Consider the following 21,880-nt stretch of genomic DNA (forward strand, 5'->3'; position numbering starts at 1 on the left):
CTTTTAGGTCTCAGATCGCCTTTATGTAGCATTGTTTGGGGCACTGGCAGAACTGTAAGCATGGCAGTTGAAGACCTTAGAAATGCTTTATGCTTTCAGCAGGCATGTATTATATACATATACTAAGCACCTAATATACTCCAGGCACTGTTTTAAGTGCAGAAGACAGCCATAAACTAGATGTACAAGGAACATCACTGGAGTTTATATTCTATGATAGGACAACAGAAAGAAGAAATCTAAAAAGATACTTTCAGATAATACTGTGAAGACAGAAAGACAAAGCTAGGGTTTGCATCCTTTTTATATCAGTTTCCAGCTGTGTGACCTTTGGCGAGTTATTCAACAGTCAGAGTCTTATTTCCCACATCTAGAATGCAGAGATAATAATTCCTACATGATAGGGTGATTTTTATCATGAATGGAGAAAATTTATTGAATGATTTTAACATAGTTTCTGCAACTTAGGTCCTCAATGAATTATTAATAAAACTTCATAACCATTCAAGTATGCTCAGCTCTTTATTGTTCCAGGGTTTGCTTTTTTGCTGAACTTTATTCTGTTGAGCTTACACCTTTCTCCCATTGAAAAAAAAAAGGGATAATAGAAAAAGTCAAGGAAAACTGAATAACCCATGTGTTAATGTTTAGGCAAATTAAGTTGGAGGAAGTAGGATGCAGGATTATTGGAAATGTCAACTAAAACAAAGTTTGGGCATTATGCAGTAGAAGGTGTATCTAACCAATAGAATGAGAGTTGGCTAGAATATCTATAATATTCATATAGTTTGCAGGCACTAATTGGTTTTCCTGGTGACACAGTAAAATGGATGGGTGACTTCAGCTGCTGGTGTTTTTCTCATAGTTTTTATCTGTGAATTAGAATTAATTGTATGTAAGCTTGTCTTCAATGATGGATCTTAAGGTCCTTGAAAACAAATTCCATAGTGTGACCTGACATAATTTGGATTCAATCAATATTTGTTAATTGAGCAAATGGGAATTTACTAGTATCATAACAAAACACTGGCTAGAAAAATAGGGCTGCTTGTTTTAAAAATTCAAGGATAACAAAATCTATAACTTAGCACCTTGGTGGAATATTGATAAGCAAACCAATTTTTTGAAGGGTCTTTTAAGCCTATAGATAATTTTTTTTTTAATTGTGCTAAAATAGACATAACAAATTTACCATTTTAACTACTCTTAGAGATACAGTTCAGTGACATCAAGTACATTCACATTGTTGTGCAACATGACCACCATCCCCTCCAAAACTTTATCTTCCCAAACTGAAACTACAGAAAGGTTTTAATTCCACACTCGACTAGCACACAGTTTTAAAGCCACCACAATGGCCTGAGTACCATGGGACAGTCACTTGGACCAGTGCTGTTATTCCTTTGCACCTCAAGAAGTTGTCCCTGGGACACCTCACTGTGAGTAACTCACAGAAGAGAATCTGGGGAAGAATGATGCTAGCCCCTTCCTCTAGTGATTCCCATTGGAGAACTGTCTTCCTGATTCCTTCATGCCGTCATGGGGAACCATTGCCTCCTTTCACGAGCCTCAGTTTTCCTCAAGGTAGACACAGTTAAAGAAGAAAAGAGTAGCTTTGTCACCGACTTAAGGCTAACTTAAAACCTCAACATAACTAAGTGATGAAAATCATGGTTGTATGTTTCCATAACATTATTTGGACCCTATATCCAGGAATTTTTAGTCAACATCCATTTTAAGGTAACAACCCTATTTTACAAGTAAGAGATCTGCTATTGGTAGAGGTCCAGTAATTGGTCCAAGGAGCCAGTGGCATTAAGTGCCTCAGCTAGGACTTCAATCAGATTCTGACCCTTCAGCCCTTGCTTTCTATCCTGGTACAAGAATGTGTCGATGAAGATTCATCATTTGTAGCACCATTGAGTTGTTCATCAACTGTGATAGAGCCATATTTTACCGAAGGAGGATCCCTCTTGTCGTTAATCATTTACCTGTCTAAGCCAATGAATACATAGTTCACGGCCATGAAGGTTACCTCTTTTTTTCTCTGAAGGTTGAACAGGTCAGGGATGTGATGTACAGCATAGGGAATATGGTCAATAATATAATAACTTTGTATGGTGACAGGCAGTTACCAGACATTGTGATGATCAATTTGTAATATACATAAATGGTGAACATATGTTGTACACCTGAAACTGATATATTGTATGTCAACTACACTTCAATTAAAAAAATTAAAATTAAAAACCTTCTCAAATTCTGCTTCTTCCACAAAATCTTTTCTAGCCATATCAATTTTTAGTACTCTAAAAGCAATTATTGGATATTGCAATTAATTTAATGTTTATTCACTGACCTAATTCACTAATAAATATTTATTGAGTGGCACTTGTGGTGGCTTGGAATTTCTATTTACATAATTGTATTTGTTTAATATTTGTTGTATTTGTTTGCTTGCCCTGTTTTGCTGTAGAAAGCATCTTGAGGGTTAATGTGTTTTGTATGTATCTAATTAAAGTACCCATATAGTGCCTTGTTCTTGGTAGTTGACCAATAAAAACTACTGTGAGTTTATTTACATCAGTGTTAATAAGAATAATTTTATTTCTATATAGAAGACAGTTTTGTTACATTACAAGTATTTTATTTTACTATATTTTGCTAAATATGTTCTTTATTATTAATAATAAACATCAGTGAAAGTTCTTTAAGATTCTCCTCAAAATCCTTGCAAAGCAGGCAGATTTAACTTCTTTCTAAAATAAGCAGTCATTTGTGATTAATTCTTTTAATGTATAAAATAGCTTATAGGTTTAAATTTATCTACTCTCTTATAAGGAGATGTTTGTTAAGTCTGGTAAAGTGATGCAATGAGCTAGGCTGCCTTCTTTCCCCTCCCCCTTAACGAGTAATTATCTGAATTAAGCTTTCAATTTGCAAGGGTTCCCTCTAAGGACAATGAACTTAAGTCAAGTGTTGGGCTGAGCACAGAGAGTTCCAGAATAGTCACAAGCTACTGCTTGCTCATTCAGCTGATGAGATGATTGCATCTCACTGTGGAGTAGGCAGCAAGCCTTTGAGCCCTGGCAGCACACCTGGCCTGGGCTGGTGGTGTGTGGGGTACAAGGCATGTGTAAAGCAGTATCGATGCCCACACTGATCTGCCAGTGTGGTTTTGTTGCACAGAATCAACACAAGTGAAACATAACCATCTGACATAACCAATCAAATCCTAAAGTAGGTAGTTTAGACCATAAAGTGGAGGTTGCAAGGTGAGACAGAAGATCAAATAAAAGAATAATAAAATACCTATATGCCATGAGCCATTAAGTCCTTTAGCGTGTATTTTAATGTTCTCAACATCCATGAAGTGGGTGTTATGCTCATTTTAAAGATGAAGAAATGAATCCATAGAGGTAAAGTAAGATGGGGAAATGCCAGTACCCTTGTAATATAGATTCAGGTACTCTATTTAAAATTTTCTTACCTTTCTTTTTAAATAGAAAAAATCAAGCAAAGATATGCAGACCTGCCTGGAGAATTGCACATTATTGAACTTGAAAAGGATAAGAATGGACTTGGACTCAGCCTTGCCGGTAATAAGGACAGGTCACGCATGAGCATATTTGTGGTGGGAATTAACCCAGAAGGACCTGCTGCCACAGATGGACGAATGCGTATTGGAGATGAACTGTTGGAGGTGAGGGGCATATATTCTTAATTGCTTTCCTGGTGAGGTGAAGGGGTGTAAGGGTATAGCGTATAAGAAAATGAAGTGAAGGGAAAGAATGTTACAAATTCTATTTTCTTCAACTATTTAAGATCATTTTCCCAAGAACGAACAAAAATCGTATTATTGCGTGTAAGTGCTGTTGGCTGCATAAGTAAAAACTAATCTCACAAAATAATTTAATGGCCCTTAAGCAAAATCTCATGGAAACATATTAAAAGAATAGGTTTGTTTTTAATATAAATTCCAAAAGATTCAGAACTAATCTGTATATTAATCTAATATTATTAGTATTTATCAAAATTCTTTTTAGCTTTTGAATTAATCATATGACTTTTTGTTGTTGTTGTCGTCGTTTGGTTTTTTGGGAAGGTGTTAGAGCCAACAGAACTTTGTGAACTGGTTGCCAGGGATTGGTTAATATCTGTGAAGTTGGTGATGTGGGTTAGAGCCACATAGGTTCCTTATTTCAGAACAGGAGAGAGTTAGGAGGAGGTAAGGAGATGAGTGATCCTCTGCTAGTACTCTAGGTGATGTCATCAGTAGTCTGAAAGGCTTATTCTTATTTTCCTAAACTTAAAGTCAGGGTTTCTGCTTTGAGTTGATCTTAGTTTGGTATTTATTTGCTTTTTCGTTCATTCATTCATTCAGCCAACGCTTTCTGAGTGTCCCTTAGGACTGGACATAGAAAAAGGGATGAATACATCCAGTTCCTTCATTCAAACAGTTCCCAGTCTAGAGGAAGAAAAGAGATGTAAAACAATTGTTGCATAACAAAAATGAAAATAATAAAAAGATCAACAGCAACAGCAGCTGCTATGTGCTTGGTACCAGACACAGCTTTACTGCTGAGGTCACAAAGTAACTGAGGTGCTGGGATTCAATGTCAGGCAGTTTGACTTCTTAGCTCTTTGTTAACCAGTGTGCTCTAAGGCCTCTTGGATAAAATACTCCCAACACTTGGACATTTAGGGGAGCTCAATCACAGAAGCACTGAGCATCAGACTGCTTTACAATTTCCTCTTCAGACTCTGACTCAGAATAGAATTCATAGTCATCCATAATGTGACTTGCCTAATAATATCACAGCTAAAGCTGGTCAGACACAACCGTGAGCCCATTAGTATCACCCTCTGTCTTCCAAGCCCCAGTGGTTTCTCCCCATCTAAAACCTGTTTCCACAAAGAAGTCACTTCTGGAGTTAATTTTCTTTTCTTGTTCTTTTTTTAAATACAGCATCATGAAAGAGATCCACATCGGGTAGTAGCACTGACTAGCACTGATCATTAAATAAATAAAAATCAAAGGTGACAGTGTGTATTTACCAATATAGTTCATTGTTCCAAGTGTATTTTCCCTGGCTTGTGTTTAGAGATTTCTTCAGAAATGAGACCGAAGTGATGGTGGTGATAATGATGATGAAAGTAAAAGCTGATTTACTGAGTTATCCTTCACATTGTACCTAGTGCTCACACATTATTCAGTATGCTTACGAGCCCTATATAGTAAGCAATAATATTATCCCCATTTTGTGGGTGAGAAAACTGCATAAGTAACTCACAGAACTAAGTTACTGAGTTTCATTAAGAACCCAGACTTGCCAGACTCCCAGATCCATGCTCCAGCCATTGAAATATACTGTATTCCCCAAGGCACTTCAGCCAAACCTTATTTGTTTAGATCCACTAGAACCCTGATTTATGATGCTCCTAGGCCTTAGGGAATCATGTATATTGTCACTGTGTTGTGTTATACATACCTAGACGCAGATTTCCTGTCTTGTGTGGTACGTGGAAATGTCCCCAAAGCTATAATTTGGACTATAAAGGTTCTAGTTCTGTTCTCTCTTAGTAAGACTCAGGATGGAATGGCCTATGGGATCCAGACCGACAGAAGCACTGGTATTTTCTTTCTCTTTCTAACATTCTGTTAGTTAGAGGTAACAGATGAGCTGTGTCTGCAGAGTAATGAGAGTGTTTTACAGGCCACACAGAAAAGTCAACACTGTGTGCAGGGCAGTAAGCCCTGGACTCAGAAGACCTGCTTTAGCTTATCCCAAGGCTTACAGTTTTTAGTTGCATTTCAGAAGGGGCTTAACATCGTGTGTGGTGCATAGCTGGCTGTTAATTAGATCACATTTCCTCCCTTGAAGACAGAAACTTCAAGTATCTCTTGTCTAGGCTAGAGGCTGAAGGGCTGTGCTGGCTGAAAAAGAATATTAACATCTTATCATTTCAGACCCCTTCTATTCCTTCCTTAGACGTTCTGGATTTGGCCCTTTTGCTGCTATTCAGTAACTTTATCTTCATTCAGAGATAAAAAAGAGCAAGAAGATTAACCATGGCAATAAGTTAATCTCCCTCCACTCTCCACTGAGTCTCTTGTTTAAAAAAAAAATAACAAATAAAAATATGTTGAAACATAGATTCTAGCATCACAGACCTTCAGGTTAGTTATCCATTTGTCTGACCCTCAGTTACATCCTCTATCAAACTGAAATTATTGATTCATTCAGCAAGTACTTCACTCTGCATCTGTCATGTAGGAGGAAGTATAGGAACAACGTGCTGAGTTTCCAGTGGGGAACAAAATCCATGGTGCTTCTTCTCATCCAGCCTACAGTCTAGTGATTGTATAGCATCGACTTCAGAGGGTATTAGGAGAATTAACAAGCTTTGCCACAGTGTCTGGCAGATACTAATGCCGTAATACATTTCAACTGATAATATTTATACAATAATATTTTCACATAGATTTATGTATTTCAGTTCTTTTTAGTTTGTTTATATTAATGCATTTGTCTCTGAACATACATCCCAGAGGGAAGCCATCTTCTTATCCGTCCGTAGCTCCACGCAGCATTTGAAAAGCTGAGAGGGTAGAAGAACGTGCAGAATGGACACTTACACAGTTATAACCCACCTTCTCATGTGGTTTCGGCTCTAGGTCAGGGGTGAGAGGGGAAAAAGTTCACATGGGTAACATTTTCCTGGTTTCTAAGGAAGACACTTCAATCATTTCTTTGTGATATGTGGATAATTTGTATATAGCATAATATCAAATCCAAGGTGCTTTTGAACTGAGAATAAGACGTTGATTTAGCAATGAGTACCAGGAAAGCTAGAAGCCAGTATTACAACAGCTGCTCTTTGGATATTGGCAGTGTATTCGATGGTAGAAAGACACTGCATCATGAAAGAGGCATTTACAGTGGGCTTGCAGATTATGTTTGCTCAATTCCTGGGCTCGAGCACATCTTGTATATTTATTTATCCATCCACACTCCATTTATTTTTGTGGTTTCTCTCCTCAGTGGAGGTAAAGTTATCCACGTCACGATTATTCTTACTACTCCACTTGCTTGTATTATTTCTCATTATTGCCTTGTTGTTACCATTATGTTATTACTTTGCTCACAGCCTCCTTTTAGTTGACCTGACTTCTTTTAGGCCCTAAGGATGAGGCTGATTTTGAGGAAGTAGGATAGAGAACTGGCCAAACATACACTGTGGCTTCTTTGAAGTGAGAAATTCTGCATGTCTCCCGGAGCCCTGTCGGTGGCTGATTTCTGGCAGGACATCAGCCAGCAGTTTTGTTGCTGCGGGACTGCATCGTTACAGCACAGGGGCACTTAGTGAGCTCTGTCGGCGGATGGCCCAGTTCATGTATAAAAGACGTCTTACACTGAGCCCCTAGAAGACAGTGTGATTAAATCTCAGCTTCTTTGCCCTTCACTGCAGTGCTGGTGTGGGATTTCAGCATTAATTTCAAAAGACATTAGCATATAATTACCATGTAGACTAGAATGAGACTTGCACTAGAGTATTGGCTATCCCTAAGCAGTTAGTCCCAGAAAATACACAGGCCTGGGCATGGTGCTGTCATATGAATGTAGGATTTATTTATAATCTTCTCTACAGCACAAGTGTGGGAAGAGAGAGCTGACAGTGTCACGTGGGGAATTGGAGTGGTTTGTCAGGTAACAGAAGCAGCCAGAAGGAACAGTGTGGGTGGCGCAGGAAGGACACAGTGGAGGGGCTAGCACATAGAGCCATGTCTGGTCAGGCTCCCACACCCTTCGAGAAGGAGGAAGTACTTTCCCTTTGTAACATTTACCTGCAGGATAATCTAAATAAAATCTTGTTATTTTTGCATGTGTAGAATAGGTTTATTTAAGAACCATTAAAAATAAAAAAGTATGAATTCTTCTCATGTTTGCCAGGGATAAAGCAAACACAGAAGTACAGGTAAACTCAGATCTTTTTATCTAGTAATACTTTATAAGAGGAGAAAATTAAAACCATAAAAATGAAATGACTGACTGAAGCACATGTAGCTGCTTCATGACAAAACTTCTGTCTGAGTTTTCCCACCACACCAGTCCCAGAGGGTGATGGCTGGTCCTTCACTCTCTGCTTGTTGCCAGTGAATTACTTTTGAAATCTTTTGGAAGACTTAGATGTGATTTAGAAGCACACTACATTAGTGAATAAATCACTAGCTTTTCGGCATCCATAGATAAGATTCTTTCTAATTTATAATCAAAAGCTTCCATCATCTTAGATTGGCTATTTTAGATTGTGACCATACATAGTTGTAATTTTATAAAGGATGCTTCTTAATGCAATAATTATGCCCTAAGACCTCACAGAATAAAATATCCCATTGTAGAAACACTAATTTGGGGAACAGAAAGAAGAGAAAGGATTTCAAAATCGTAATAAAGTTATTTTCCCTACAATATTAACAGAGATAGGTTTATAATAGCTGAAACCACAAAAATAAATTGACCAATTTTTTTATTGTGGCAGTGGTGTCAAAACATATCAAATTTCACATTGTAAATATGTGATTTATTGTATGTCTATTAAATCTCAGTAAAGCTGTTAAGAAATGGGTTGACCAGACCTGACAGAAGTAAGTACTGTAAGCAGGTCCTTCCTTGTATGACCTTCCCATATACAAAGCTAAAGTCACCCCATTTTGTGACTCTTAAAATAGTCTGCAGCCTGATTCACAGCTCTGAAAGTCAACAGGAGAATGTGGTGCTGGCTGAGTGGCCAGCCGCATACACAAAACTGTCATGGGACCTTTGATGGGTGTATATTTTTCCTGTCTTCAGAGTGCAGTCTCCCTGGTCATTACAGTATTGTAACCAGTAGCTGCCTGTGTTTTGCTGAATCATCTTCCCTGAGCAGTTCGTTCTGTTATATCCAATCTGAATTACAGAAGATGTGCATATTGAGAGAGGTAGGGGGGCTGTATTGGGAACTGAGCTAACATTGAACGCTTACTATTTGCTAGGCAGTGCTAAATTCTTTACATGCATTCTCTTTTACAACAATTCTGTGAAAGTAGGTGTTATTTTAATTCCCAGTTTATGGATAAGGAAACTGAAACATGAGGGGGCAGAATCAGTATGCAAACACTGGCTTTTCTGAGTCAAAAGGTGGTGTTCTTAAGTTATTTAGTTCTGGACTGATAATGATTCTGGAAGGTAAGAAGTAAATTTCTCATCATTTTGTATTTTCCACAGATCTAGATTAATGCCGTTAATCCAGTGCTGGTTTGAAATATCTGAGGTAGTTTCTCACTATGCAATACCTTGTTACTCATTTTATCTTCTTAAAATTTAATACCACTTGAAATTCATTAAAAGAAGGCAGTCAGTGAAATTATACCTATCTCTCAAGAACCAAAGGAGAAAAGTAATCTTTTTTTCTTCGTGGTTGTTCTTGCACAATTTGAGAGTGTCTCTGAGCTTCATAATTTAAGAGCTTCCCCCTTCGGCGCTGTTAGACTTGAGGTTTTATTTTCAGGCTACAGGAAATATTATGTAAAACCTCTCTCATATTGGGTGGCCTCATTCTTTTCTGTGTTTCCTGAAGTGAAGTCTTTGAGCTGTATTTCTGCCATTTTTGTTTCTGTCTCTGGCTTGTCAGGGGAAAATGTTTTGAATTATTTGGTCGCACGTCATTATCTTTATGTTGCTGAAATATTTAGGCTAAAAATTTGTATTCTTACTGATCTTTTGGAGGAATGACAATCATTTAATTTTTATTATTGCTGTCCTCACTGTTGCTCCACAGAAGCTTTATGTGGGATCTCTGCAGTGGCCACGTTGTCTTAAAATCACAGGGAGAAAGTGCCATGAAAGAGAAAGTGAAAATGCAGATACTTGAAGGAACTCAGTTACTGTGGAAGTGTATAAGCAATAGGCATAGGAATGTACACAGGGGAAGAGACTTGCTGTTTGGGAGGAATAACTGGATTTCATCAGTGTCCCTCAGGACTCTCCTTTCTGTAATTTTTTCTCAGACCCTCACGTGACATACTGGGATAGTTGTCCAGACCTCTCTGTCCCCTCCTTTTTCTAGTTTCTTCCCCACTCCCTTCCAGCCATACCCATAGTCACACTGAAATGCAGTCTGGAAAGATGCTCTGAGGTTATGAAGAACAGTTTCCATATATTAGCCTCAACATATACTTTATTTCTGTATTTTGCATTATTTCCACGATAGAAATTCCTTACAGTCACCATGCAATCTTAAGGCAGCGAAGCCTGAAAGAAAAGTGTTAATGAAATTCTTAATCCATGGTGAGGGTGGGCTCAGGTAATAGCCCAGTGGTAGAATGCATGCTTAGCATGTATGAGGTCCGGATTCAATCCCCAGTACCTCCATGGAAAAAAAAAAAAAAAAGAAGAAAAAGAAATTCTTATTCCAAGGTTAACTTACTAACAGTATCGAACACCTGCTTGAATGCATCACAAATGTGGATTGTGTATGTGTGTTTTAATTATAGTCTTTTTTAAGAAGTAGGCCTAAGATCAGTAATCCAACATGAAAATCAAATGTTCCACCCAAAACAGTCAGCATGTGCCAACTTCTCATTAAGTCAGGAAAATTACGCATCACATGTCAACCCCAAACTCCCAAACAGTTTCCTAAAATATAACTAAAATACAGTAAAAATATTGTATGTAGAACACATAGTCATATTAGGATGTTAAGTGTCTAATACTGCTTCAGAATCACCAAATACTACAACTGCTGACCCAGGGTTGCTTTGTCTGCAATAACATGGTTTCTGTTAGCTCCGCCAGCATCTGAGCTGTGCATCCTCCTTGTTGGTATGGAGTGTGAGGTTCAAAATATCTCCCTGTGATTCTGCACTTGGAATATAGCTCTGACCTTTTCCCTTACAACATTTTGTTTAAAATCTTTTACTTTGTATTGGGGGATATAGATGTAAATTTTTCCTTTATCAACATTTACTGAAAAAAATTATAGATTCTATGATGAGAGAGATGTAGATTCTATGAAGTTTGAGCATTAGAAATCAAAATGTGTTCTATCAGGAAAATGTTAACTAGGTAGTTGTACCCATATATATCTTTTGTCCTTCTAAAAAATTTTATTATGAAGATTTTTTAAAACAGCTATAAAGTGAGCAGAATAACATGATGAAATTCTTCGGTACAGCCATCACATAGTTCAACAATTACCAGTATTCTTCCAGCCGTTTGTGTATCACCTATACCTCCATATGCCCACCTCTACTCAGAAATTATTATTATTTTTATAGTCATGTGTGTATATGTATGTGTTAAAATTTACAAAACATGAAATGCACAGATCTTATCTGTACATTTTTGACAGCTGTGTATACCTGTATAACCCAAACACCTATCATTTTCATCTCCCCAGAAACTCTTCTTATGTCTTTTCCCATTGGAATCTCCCACCACCATCCTGGGAAGTAACCACTACATTGGTTTTGTGGTTTTTTTTTTTGTTTTTTTTTTAACCTTTGATTAGTTTTCCCTGCTTTAGAACTGCAAGTAAATGAAATCGAGCAGTATGCACTCTTATGCGTCCAGCTCCTTTCACTCAGCATGTCTGTGATTCCTCTAAGCTGCATGTTCCTCTTTGTTACTGAATAATATCCCATTGTATAACTATACCACAGTTTGTTTACCAATTTATCTGTGGATGGACATTTGGATTTCTTCCCTAGAGTTTTGACGATAGTAATAAAGCTATTGTGAACACTTGTGTGACAGGTCTTTTTGAAGACAAATGTTTTACTTTTTTTTTAAATGGCAAGTTACTGTGACGTAGAGTAGTTGTGTGTTTAACTTAAAAAAATCTGCCAGATACTCTTCCCAGGTGGTTGGGCCATTGAACATTCCCACTGACACTGTGTGAGCATTCTGGTTGTTCCACATTCTCAGCTGCTCTGGTGGATTTGCAGTGGTTCCTCATTGTGGCTTTAATTTACATTTTCCTGACAACTAATGATCATAAGCATTTTTCATGTTTTAGCAGCCTTTCACTTGCATTCTTTTATAGAGTGTCAATTCTTTTCCTCATTTTTTGCTTGTCTTTTTATAACTGAATTGAATGTAGGAGTTATTTATATATTCTAGATACTAGTTCTTTATCAGATATATAGTTTAGGGATCTTTTGTCTCAGTCTGTGGCTTGCCTGTTAATTTTCTTAATGGTATCTTTTTGTGTATAGAAGTTCTTAGTTTTGATAAAATCTTCATTCATTTTTTCTTTTATAGTTACTGTCCTAGCTAAGAATCTTTTGCCTACCTTCAGATTGCAACAGTATTGTTCTATGTTTTCTTCTAAAAACTTTATAGTTTTAGCTTTTATGTTTAGTTTTGTGGTCCATCTTGAATTAATTTTTGTGTGTGATGTAAGATAGAGGTTGAGGTTAATTTTTTTCCATGTGAATATTTGTTTCAGCACCATTTGTTGAAAAGACTTTTCTTTCCCACCTTTGCACCTTTGTCAGAAATCAAATGACTGTATAACTGTGTGTCTGTTTTCAGGCTCTCAGTCCTCTTCTATTAATCTGTTTATCATTTATGCCATTACTACATTGCCTTGATTAATGTATTTTTATAGCAAGTCTTTAATTCAGGTTGTGCTAAGTCCTCATTTTGTTCTTATTTATTAAAATTGTTTTTGGCTATTCTTGGTCCTTTGAATTTCCATATGAATCTTAGAACCAACTTGTATATTTCTATTTTAAACAAAAGCCTACTGGGATTTTTACTGCAATTGTATTGAATCTATTGTTGAATTTAGGAGGGCTCAACATCTTAATAATACTGAGTTTTCCAAATTATGAACGTATTATCTCTCCATTTAATTATCTATCTGCAATATTTTATAATTTTCAGTGTAGAACTTTTGCATTTTCAGTTGTGCATTCTCTTATATTTTATATTTTTCAATGCTCTTATAAGTAGAATTTTTATAGATTTATTCTTGTTTGTTGCTAGTGTATATATAGAAATACAATTGATTTTCGTGTATTTGTCTGTTGACCTTGTATCCTATAACCATGCTAAACTAACTTGTTAGTTCTAGTAGTTTTTGTTGGTTCCTTAGCATTTTCTAGAGGTAAACAGTCATTTCATCTGTGTATAGGGAGTTTTATTTCTTCCTTTTAAATCTTTATGATCTTCTATTTTTTCCTTCTTTCCTTCCTTCCTGCCTTCCTTCATTTCTTTTCCTTCCCTTCCTCCTCACCTTTTAAATCACAATTTGGCATTGTATTTTGCTTTTTCTGCACCTATTTAGCTTATCTATGTATGTTTTTAAGTGAAATTTAAATATAACACAAAAGGACACTGACTTATGGGATAGTCAAAACTCTTTATCATAATATTCAAAGTTTTTCAAAAGATATCTTTAACTTACCTTTCCAACTTCTGCCATTGCTTCACCTTCTATGATCCAGACACATTGAACCACTTAAATAGATTCTTAATACAGACGTGCATTTCTCTCTTTTGCCCATGTATTTTCTTCAGTGTACTTCCACATTTTAAAGACCTACCTCAACTGTTTTGGCATGAAATTATTTTTGTCATTATCCTAAATAAAAATCCTTATTTAGATCTGATATCTCTTCTTAATATAGTTTTTTTCCCCACTGTTTCTTAACTTTAGATAATTGACTTGAAATTCAAAGGTAAAGATTACAGAATGAAAAAAACATATTGTTAATTATTATTTGTTGAAAATCTGCTTTTTAAAAAAGAAAGATGGTATCTAATATTAAATTTTTTAAGTAACTAGTTTTCTTATATAAGTCCCTTAATTTCTCTGATCATCAATTAAGTGTAAATTGGAAGAAGAGTCAGTACCTTTGAGGACCATTCAGACTTAATCTTTTGTGATTCTGGCATCTAAATTCTTGCTTCTCAAATTTCAGCATATAATTTGGCCTAAGGTATTTCTGATCTCTATTCTGGGGAGCATAAAAGCTGTAAATCCTTTCTCAAAATTTTTACCAAATAAATCTCTTTAACTATATAAGTTTCTCTCAACTAAGGCTGTATATCAGAATCATGGGACAGTTTTGCCTAGATAACAACCCTCCACCCCAGCCTACTAGATGAGAATCTCTAAGGGTGAAGTCCTCAGTGTGCTTCATACATTACCTAGTTGATATATGGTATAAATCCAATCAGGAGTCTAGATGTGAAATTTTGCTCTTGTTATAGAAGAACATTGACTAAAGTACCAGGAGCCTCTGTAACCTTATTGTAGAAAATACAGCCATTTACCTCTCAGTTCAGATTCCACACCAATTGCATGAAATAAAATGGTATGCTCAGTGATGGATTTAGCAATTTTGACAACCAATTCAAGTAGCACAAAATGTGTCCTTGAATCCACAAAGGACAAAGGAGAGATCCTTACATGGTCCATGGTATTTCCTGCCCTTTCTTTTGAGTCTCTGTCTCCATCCATCTCTTCTAAATGCCAAGAAAGGTGGAATTGACCTAGACATAGGGGCTGTGGCTGGAAAAATGATGGCAAAAGAGTAGGATGATTTCTCAGCTGAAGGCTCAAAATTTTGCGCAGTATTTAAATATTATAATTTAAAATCATTGTGACTAAATTTTATTGCCCATCCTTATTTCTGTTTCTGGCTATGATTCAAAAGTATTAGGTTAGCAAATAGGTCTTAATTCTTATTGATTACCTAACATACTGAGTTGCCATAAAGATACAGCTTTTTATTGCTGTTTTTCTCTTTCTTAACTTATAGATTATACTTCTTGCATATTTTTAAAGTAACATATAATCATAAAAAATTGTAATTGTACAGGTCAAAGTAATTATCTTCCCTCTTTTACCTCTAATACTACTCCTCCAGAGGTAACCACTGTCAATTTACCCTCCTCCCTGTAGGTCTCATGCTTAGTCATATGCATTTGTGCAAACATAGTCTTAATAGTTAATATACACAAATAGAATCATATTGTATTTACCTTTTTTAATGAATGATGTATCATTTTCTATATCAGTACAAATAATACTATAACACACTTGTGTATATGTCTTTGAGCAATTGTTTAAGTAAATCTGTGGTGTAGATATATCAGATCATTTTTCTTGAATGTTTTACAAATTTTCCACCCCATTAACATATGTAAGAGAGGCTATTTCCTCCCTCATCTAGCAAACACTGGATATAATCAGACCTTAGCCAACCTGCCAGGTGTAGTTTTCTTCATTGAAAAAATTCTTCACACATATATCATACATATACACATAAGGAAGTGACTGAGAAAAATAGTACTATAATCTGGTGAGGCAGAGTTTTTGAAGTTGACACTTTCTCTCTGCCTTTTTTGAATTTTTCTCTGCCTTCATCACTGTACAGAGGTTGGAATGAGAACTGGGTGCTGGGGGATTATTTTGGAGGAGGGAAGTGGTTGAGGTGGTTGAGGATGGGATATGGGTGATGAAGGTGAGTATTAAGTGAAGTAGCAGGAAGCCCATGGCATCAAATTGAACATACATATCACCCATACCAAAGGCCATACCAAGAGGCTTTGGGATCAGGAGACTTGAGTTTGGATTCTGACTCTGCCACTACCTCACCTAGAACCCTCACAATAGTTAACTGAGCTTGTGTGTTTCAGTGTCCTCATTACAAAAGTACAGGAGCACCTACCTTGCCTACCTGTTTTCACACTGAGCAGTGTGGCAGTGCTGGACTCTATGAGATATGCTTTAAAAGCTATCAAGTGTATATGATGTAATCCTCCTTCTACCAGACTGAGTCACTGATGAGATTTGTGTTAAAAAACAGAAGGAAAAAAAAAAAAAAAGAGAAACTGGGGTTGGAAGGAGACTTGGGGACTTTCGTAAAGTCCTTTGGTGATTCATTGGGTTTGTGGTTGTGTCTGTAGAAGTAGCAAGGAAAATGTTTTGAAGGTAAGAGAAAAATATTATAGTAACAGAAGAAACCGAGTGGAGTGCTAATCAGATCATTTGAATGAAACAAGCAACTATTAAGCTAGGCGTTACTAGTTTGGGGGAAGTCTTGACTTGTAGCACGTACCAGTGTTCTGGGAAGAAAGAATTCCAGGTCACTGTTCACCTGCGTCCTCTTTACTTATGTGACGAACAATACTGTTAATAGAGGTAGGCTGTAATGCCTCAGCCTCCTACAAAAGCATGATTCCTCTGCGATATTAATGAGCTGTTAAGAGATAGATTGTGCTTCTGTCTCCACTCACTTATTCCTTCCTATGCCTGGCAGGTAATAGGAAGTTATCTACAGACACCTACTTCATTTGGTCATGTGAACCAACCTATAGCAATTGGAACAGCTTCCACAGAAACATTAAAAATCAGAGCAATACATAACCATATTTCTCTGTTCGCTTTCTTCAAGTGAATATTTTTCAATATTGTCACATCAGAGTTTAGGATTCAAAGGAGTATCTTACTCTTTTCTTAGTATGTCAAATATAGAAAGATATGAGCTACATACTATTACTTTGCCTTCAGAATATATTTCAATTTAATTTATTTTGTTTGAGAGAAAATAAATCTCTCACACTTAAGCCTTGTAAATGAATGTGTTCCTTTGGGAACATTGTACTTCACAAAAAATAGATTAAATTAGATTTGCAGAAGACCTCCTTTCAGCACTGTATTTATTAAACTTAGTCCTTAAAACCTGCTCCTTTGCAAACTATTAATTTATTGGAACTTGATGTACATTGTTTTGTATTTTGGGGGAAAAATTAACGTGGTCATTTATTCAGAAAATGTTTTTCAGTATAGTGAAACTGTGTTTTCATGTGAGTTTCAGTCATTTTCCCTGTTCCATCCCAGCCTTGGTGCCCCTTTCATACCCTTCAGTTTTTCCATCTGCAAAACTGAAGGCAGTGGTTTGGAAAGTGAAGGTCATTCTTCATGGAGGCTGGTTCCTAAAATTTTTAGAAGGGAAAATATTCTACAAAGTCTTCTTTGAACAGGACCTGGTTACCTCTATTCTGTTAGCCCATACCCCACCCCCCAAAGCCATACCGGTGGTTCCTAGAAAGAGACCTACAGTTTCCTACCTCCATATCTCTTCATGTGCTTTTCCCCAGTCCTGGAGCCCTTCCTGCCACTCAGTTCACCCTGTGTCTGCCCAGCTTCTGTCTACTCCTCAAGACCAACACCCCCGTCTTCAAGAAAAGATGATCACCGCTTGCTTTATGCCTACATCCATCATATCGGCAATGCAATTATTTGTTTCCAAGACTGTGTCACTTATTAGAGTACCGGGTACTTGAGTGAGGGGACCATATCTAACTGAATAAAAGTAATTCTATGAAGTGACTTTCAGAGAATGAGTATCTGAAACATAGTCGATGCTCAGTACATGGTAGCTATGGTGATGATGGTAATGAAAATTCCTATATATCCTTATCATTTTCACAATGGCTGTTGAATAAGTGAATAAATTGATGGATATAACACATATCCATTATACTTTTATTGGGATATTTCTTGGCCTGGGGTTTCTATTTTGTGAGGCCCTGTTAATTGGATTTAAATTTTCATAGGATTAAAAATGAATTACTTATCCTATGGCTTTCCACCTGCCCTCCATCCCAGATAAATACCCTTAGAAATGGTTTCTGATTATCAATAGGATAGACTTTTGGACTCAAATAGGTTTGGCTATAAATACTGGCTTCTAGATATATTGGTCAAATTCCTTAAACTTATTAAACCTCAATTTATGGGTCTATGTAATGAGGTAATAATGCACTCCTATACTGATTTGTATGAAATACTATATTTAAGGCATGTGTATGTGTGCCTGTGGGGTGTATATGCCTTGTATGTTGTAAGCATTTATAAATGATATTGTTATAAACTAGTTATAAAATATCAGTGTAGAACAATAAAGTGGAAATAATCTTAAATCCCACCAGTCAGAGATACCATCATTGTTGGCATTTGGTAGAGATACTCACAGAGCTTTATTTAGACTCAGACAAAAACTTTAATGTAAATGAAAATAATGTGATAGATTACATGATATTTTATTACTTATTTTTTTCACTCAATAGTGTTCTCTTTTTATGGCAGTGGATTTAGAACTATATCATCCTCTTTCACCTCCTTTTAATGACAGTTTTCTATTTATCGATATATAGTGGAAAATATAGTAAACCTTTTGAGGATGAATGTATAGTTTTTTCCATTTTTTCTCTATTATAACCAAGATAGACATTTTGACACCTGGGTTTTTAATCTTTTTAGGATAAATTCTAAGAAGTGGAATTGTTAGATTAAAATTCGACCTATAGGAGGACCCATCAAGTTATAAACACGATTTGTTTGTTTTTCTGTACATGTGTTATAGTCAATAACTTATTAAAGAAAGAAGTTAACCTATAGGTTCTAATGTCTTGAAATATAAAGTTTAGGATATATTTAAAAGTAAATTAGAGGGACTCTCAAATTTCATTATTGGCTATTCCAATTACCTGAATTTCAATTCAGTTTTTTAATAATAATTTATCACTGTTCATAATAAATCATCCTACTTTAGTAAAGCAGAGAATGTGTTGTTGAGTATAATATATTTTAATATGATATTCAAACCCCAGGCAAATCTGTTACTTGAACTAAATTTTAATTTTTGTATAATTAATATTTCTAATCCAAGCTTAAGTTAATTAACTTTTACTTCCAATTTGGTAAGTTTTTGAATAGATTTAATTGAGCTGGTCTCCAGCATAAATTTATATTCATGTTCAGTTGAACTATGTGAAATTAAGGGTAGTTGAAAACCTATCTTTTCGTATTTTTGAATAATTAATTTTATTGAAACAGATCTCATTAAGGACCTCTATAGTAAAAGTTTATGTAGTATAACAGAAGGATTTATATCCGTTTACTTTTGCTAAATCTTTGTTGGATTAACTCTAATTCTACTTTTTCTACAAACTATAAATTATTGCAACTAAGTATCCATTTTGGGGGGAGGGTATAGCTCAGGGGTAGGGTGTATGCTTAGCATGCACCAAGTCCTGAGTTTAATCCCCAGTACTTCCATTAAAGAAATATATATATTTTTTAAAAGTATCCCATCACTTGTACCTAAATATAGAGGATTTACCTCAAATCAGTACTTTTTATTTTTGTATTTTTTCTCCCACTGCAGTATCAGAAACCAACCCATGAGGAGAAATGTGGATGAAAAAAATGAAAACCCATTATAATATGACTTATAAGTTTTACAAATGCAGATGTTTCTTATTTGGGGATATTGTCTTCAGTATCTAGAACTGCTGTAAGTTGCTCCTGAATGACATTTCATTCCTCTGGAAATTCAGCACTTAGGAAAAGATGAGCTAGCTTACTCATGATCAAATATTAGTGTCATTCTAGGATCAGGGATCCCAGAGCTGAGACAGAAGTTACTGACCCCGTAGAGGATGTCAGAAAGCCTCTTTTTGTCAGTAATCAGAAGAAGCCAAACACAGATATGAAAACCAGAATTGTAGGTCAACAGCATAGAAAGCTCCTTTATACAGAAAGCTCTTTTCCTTTGTCTTCGTCTTTGCCCTTTTTTTTTCTCTTTTGAATGCCAAGGTAAATTACTTAGTGTCTGAGAGAGCGCAGACTAGGAGATAGAGTCACTTGGATGTATAAATTAATACTTAGAACTAGGAGCCCCAGATACTCTAAAGATAGAGACTTTTCAATGGCAAAGAACAGAAATAACCAAAAGGGAGAATTTATTGGAAGGGTGTGGGTGTCCCTCCTGGAACCTAAGATCAGAATGCCTCGGGGGCTCAGCAGGTGATGGCTTTTCCTGCCCCTTTATCAATGTGGCAAAATATGGCCGTCCCACAGAAGCTTAGAGAAGACGATCATTACCTGTGTCTCAGCCCCAATTTAAACCACCCAAAAGAGAGAATCTTGATGGTCCCAGCCTGTGTCATGTGTCCCCCAGCTTCAGCCTGGAGTGGCATGACAGGCAACACTAACTTGGCTGTCCAGCATTAGAGATGGTGTTTGTGGTGGGAAGGTTTGAAGGACCATCCCTTGCAAAGAGAAGTGGTTGTGTGCTGGCAGAAATCCCCGAAGTCTCTGCTACATCCCCGGTCTGGCCTGGATTTCTCCTTTAGTAATATGGAAATCAGGATGGAGTGGCATAAAATACACTTCCCAGAGTCATGGCTGGGTAAATGTGGGTAAAAGATACTTATTATCCAGACTGGGTTACTTTTGAGAGGAAGCACTGTTAATGATGGGAACAACATGTATAAACTGGACTGTCCCAGAATATTTAGAATATATGATTACCCTTGAATGGAAGAGTTGTACATCTCAGATTTTAAGGTAATAAATAGTTTATTTGGGTGGATTTGGAATACTAAATCAGGACTGAGAATAGTTCTTCCTACCACTATGAGACGCTTCAAAGATAAAGACGTATCTAAATAATTTATTATTTTCATGTATCATTGAGTCACCTTTGAAAGGAGAAAGTTTGGGAAAGACACTTAGTTTCTCTACTTCTCAGTTTACTGGAAGTAAACAGAAAATATATTTTTTTTTCCTAATTTCTAGATAATCTGAATGACCATACATTCTAAAAGAATGAAATATTTTAGCTGTTTTCCTTTGGCTTGGGTCAGAAAAAAATTTAAAAAGTGGTCAATTTATGTTTATTTGTGTAATGACAAAAAGTGTGTTAAGTGTATATTATTGTTCAGGGTGCATTTGTACAAAGAGAAAGGTACGGTCTTACAGAACTGCATACTGCATTAGGGATTTCAAAAGCGTAACAGTCAACTATCGGGCCTTTCCTGTATGCATTGCGGTGAAATGCTTGATTCTGACTTGTGTATCTCTAAACTCCAGGACCTAAGATGGTGGGTATCCAGCTCAGAGTTTATTTAATAGACATCTTTACAAAGATGACCTTAGAAATCAGTGGAGTTTTATGTACACTGCACAGAGTGTGTGACCTCTAGGTGTGCCTTAGAATTACAAGGTTTTAAACTAATAGCTAAATCACCTTGGGCAAATTACTCAAGCTCGTGGAGTGCCAGTTTCATCTGGTGAAAGTACATAGCACCCAGTTGTTCTGAGATTTAAATGAGAAACTATGCATAAAGAGCTTTGCAGTGTTTGGCACGGAGTAAGCACTAATAACTGGTAGTTATTATTAATTAGAATTAACTGGAAAAATTTCCAGGTGGGGTAAAATGCTTGCTTTCTCGTCTGTGCTTTACTTAGAAGATGTCCTGTATCTGCTGTTTAAACAATAGTACCTTCAGAAAACAGCAGCTTCTCAGAAATAGGATTACTGACAGTCTACGGTTAATTGTGCATAAAATGCGTCATATTCTTTCTCATTACTTCCTGAGTGATTCCTTAGAGATGAAGCAATATAAAAAATGCTTATGTAGTTGGAAGCTATGTGCCTTTCACTTAAATACTGAAATGGTTTCATATGCAGTAAGGTCTAAGGAAATAACAAAAGAGATTTTCCTCTCCTGAAACTCAGGGGGCTGCTAATATGTCATTTTCTGAAGCCAGAAAAGAGGCTTTGTGACAGATTTTTTTATGCAGAGATCTGCATTTTCCTTTTAGATTTAATCCAGTAAAATCACTCTATCTTGAGTTTCTTATCCTGTTCCCAGTTTTCCACTAAGTAGCAGTCTCTCCAGAGGCCTCTGAGCACTGGCGGGGAGCAGTTGCCGTAGCGCTAAATGCCGCAGTTGTTGGCACTGGAGAAACATCAACAGCAAGCAGGCCGCCTCGCCTTCCTGCTGCCAGGGGCTCTGAATACTCAGAA

General features: G+C 36.4%; 1 protein-coding gene across 8 annotated transcripts in view; it reads left to right on the forward strand.

Annotated features, from left to right (window-relative positions):
• The window catches only part of PATJ (PATJ crumbs cell polarity complex component), a 291,845-nt gene that overhangs the window by 156,827 nt on the left and 113,138 nt on the right, over window positions 1-21,880 (forward strand). For all 8 annotated transcript variants that reach the window (XM_032494431.1, XM_032494436.1, XM_032494434.1 and 5 more), the window contains one exon: window positions 3,507-3,703. In XM_032494431.1, coding sequence (XP_032350322.1) covers window positions 3,507-3,703 — 197 coding nt within the window. The remainder of the gene's footprint in view (window positions 1-3,506; window positions 3,704-21,880) is intronic.

Source organism: Camelus ferus, chromosome 13 (genome assembly GCF_009834535.1).
Source record: "Camelus ferus isolate YT-003-E chromosome 13, BCGSAC_Cfer_1.0, whole genome shotgun sequence".
Taxonomy (NCBI): domain Eukaryota; kingdom Metazoa; phylum Chordata; class Mammalia; order Artiodactyla; family Camelidae; genus Camelus; species Camelus ferus.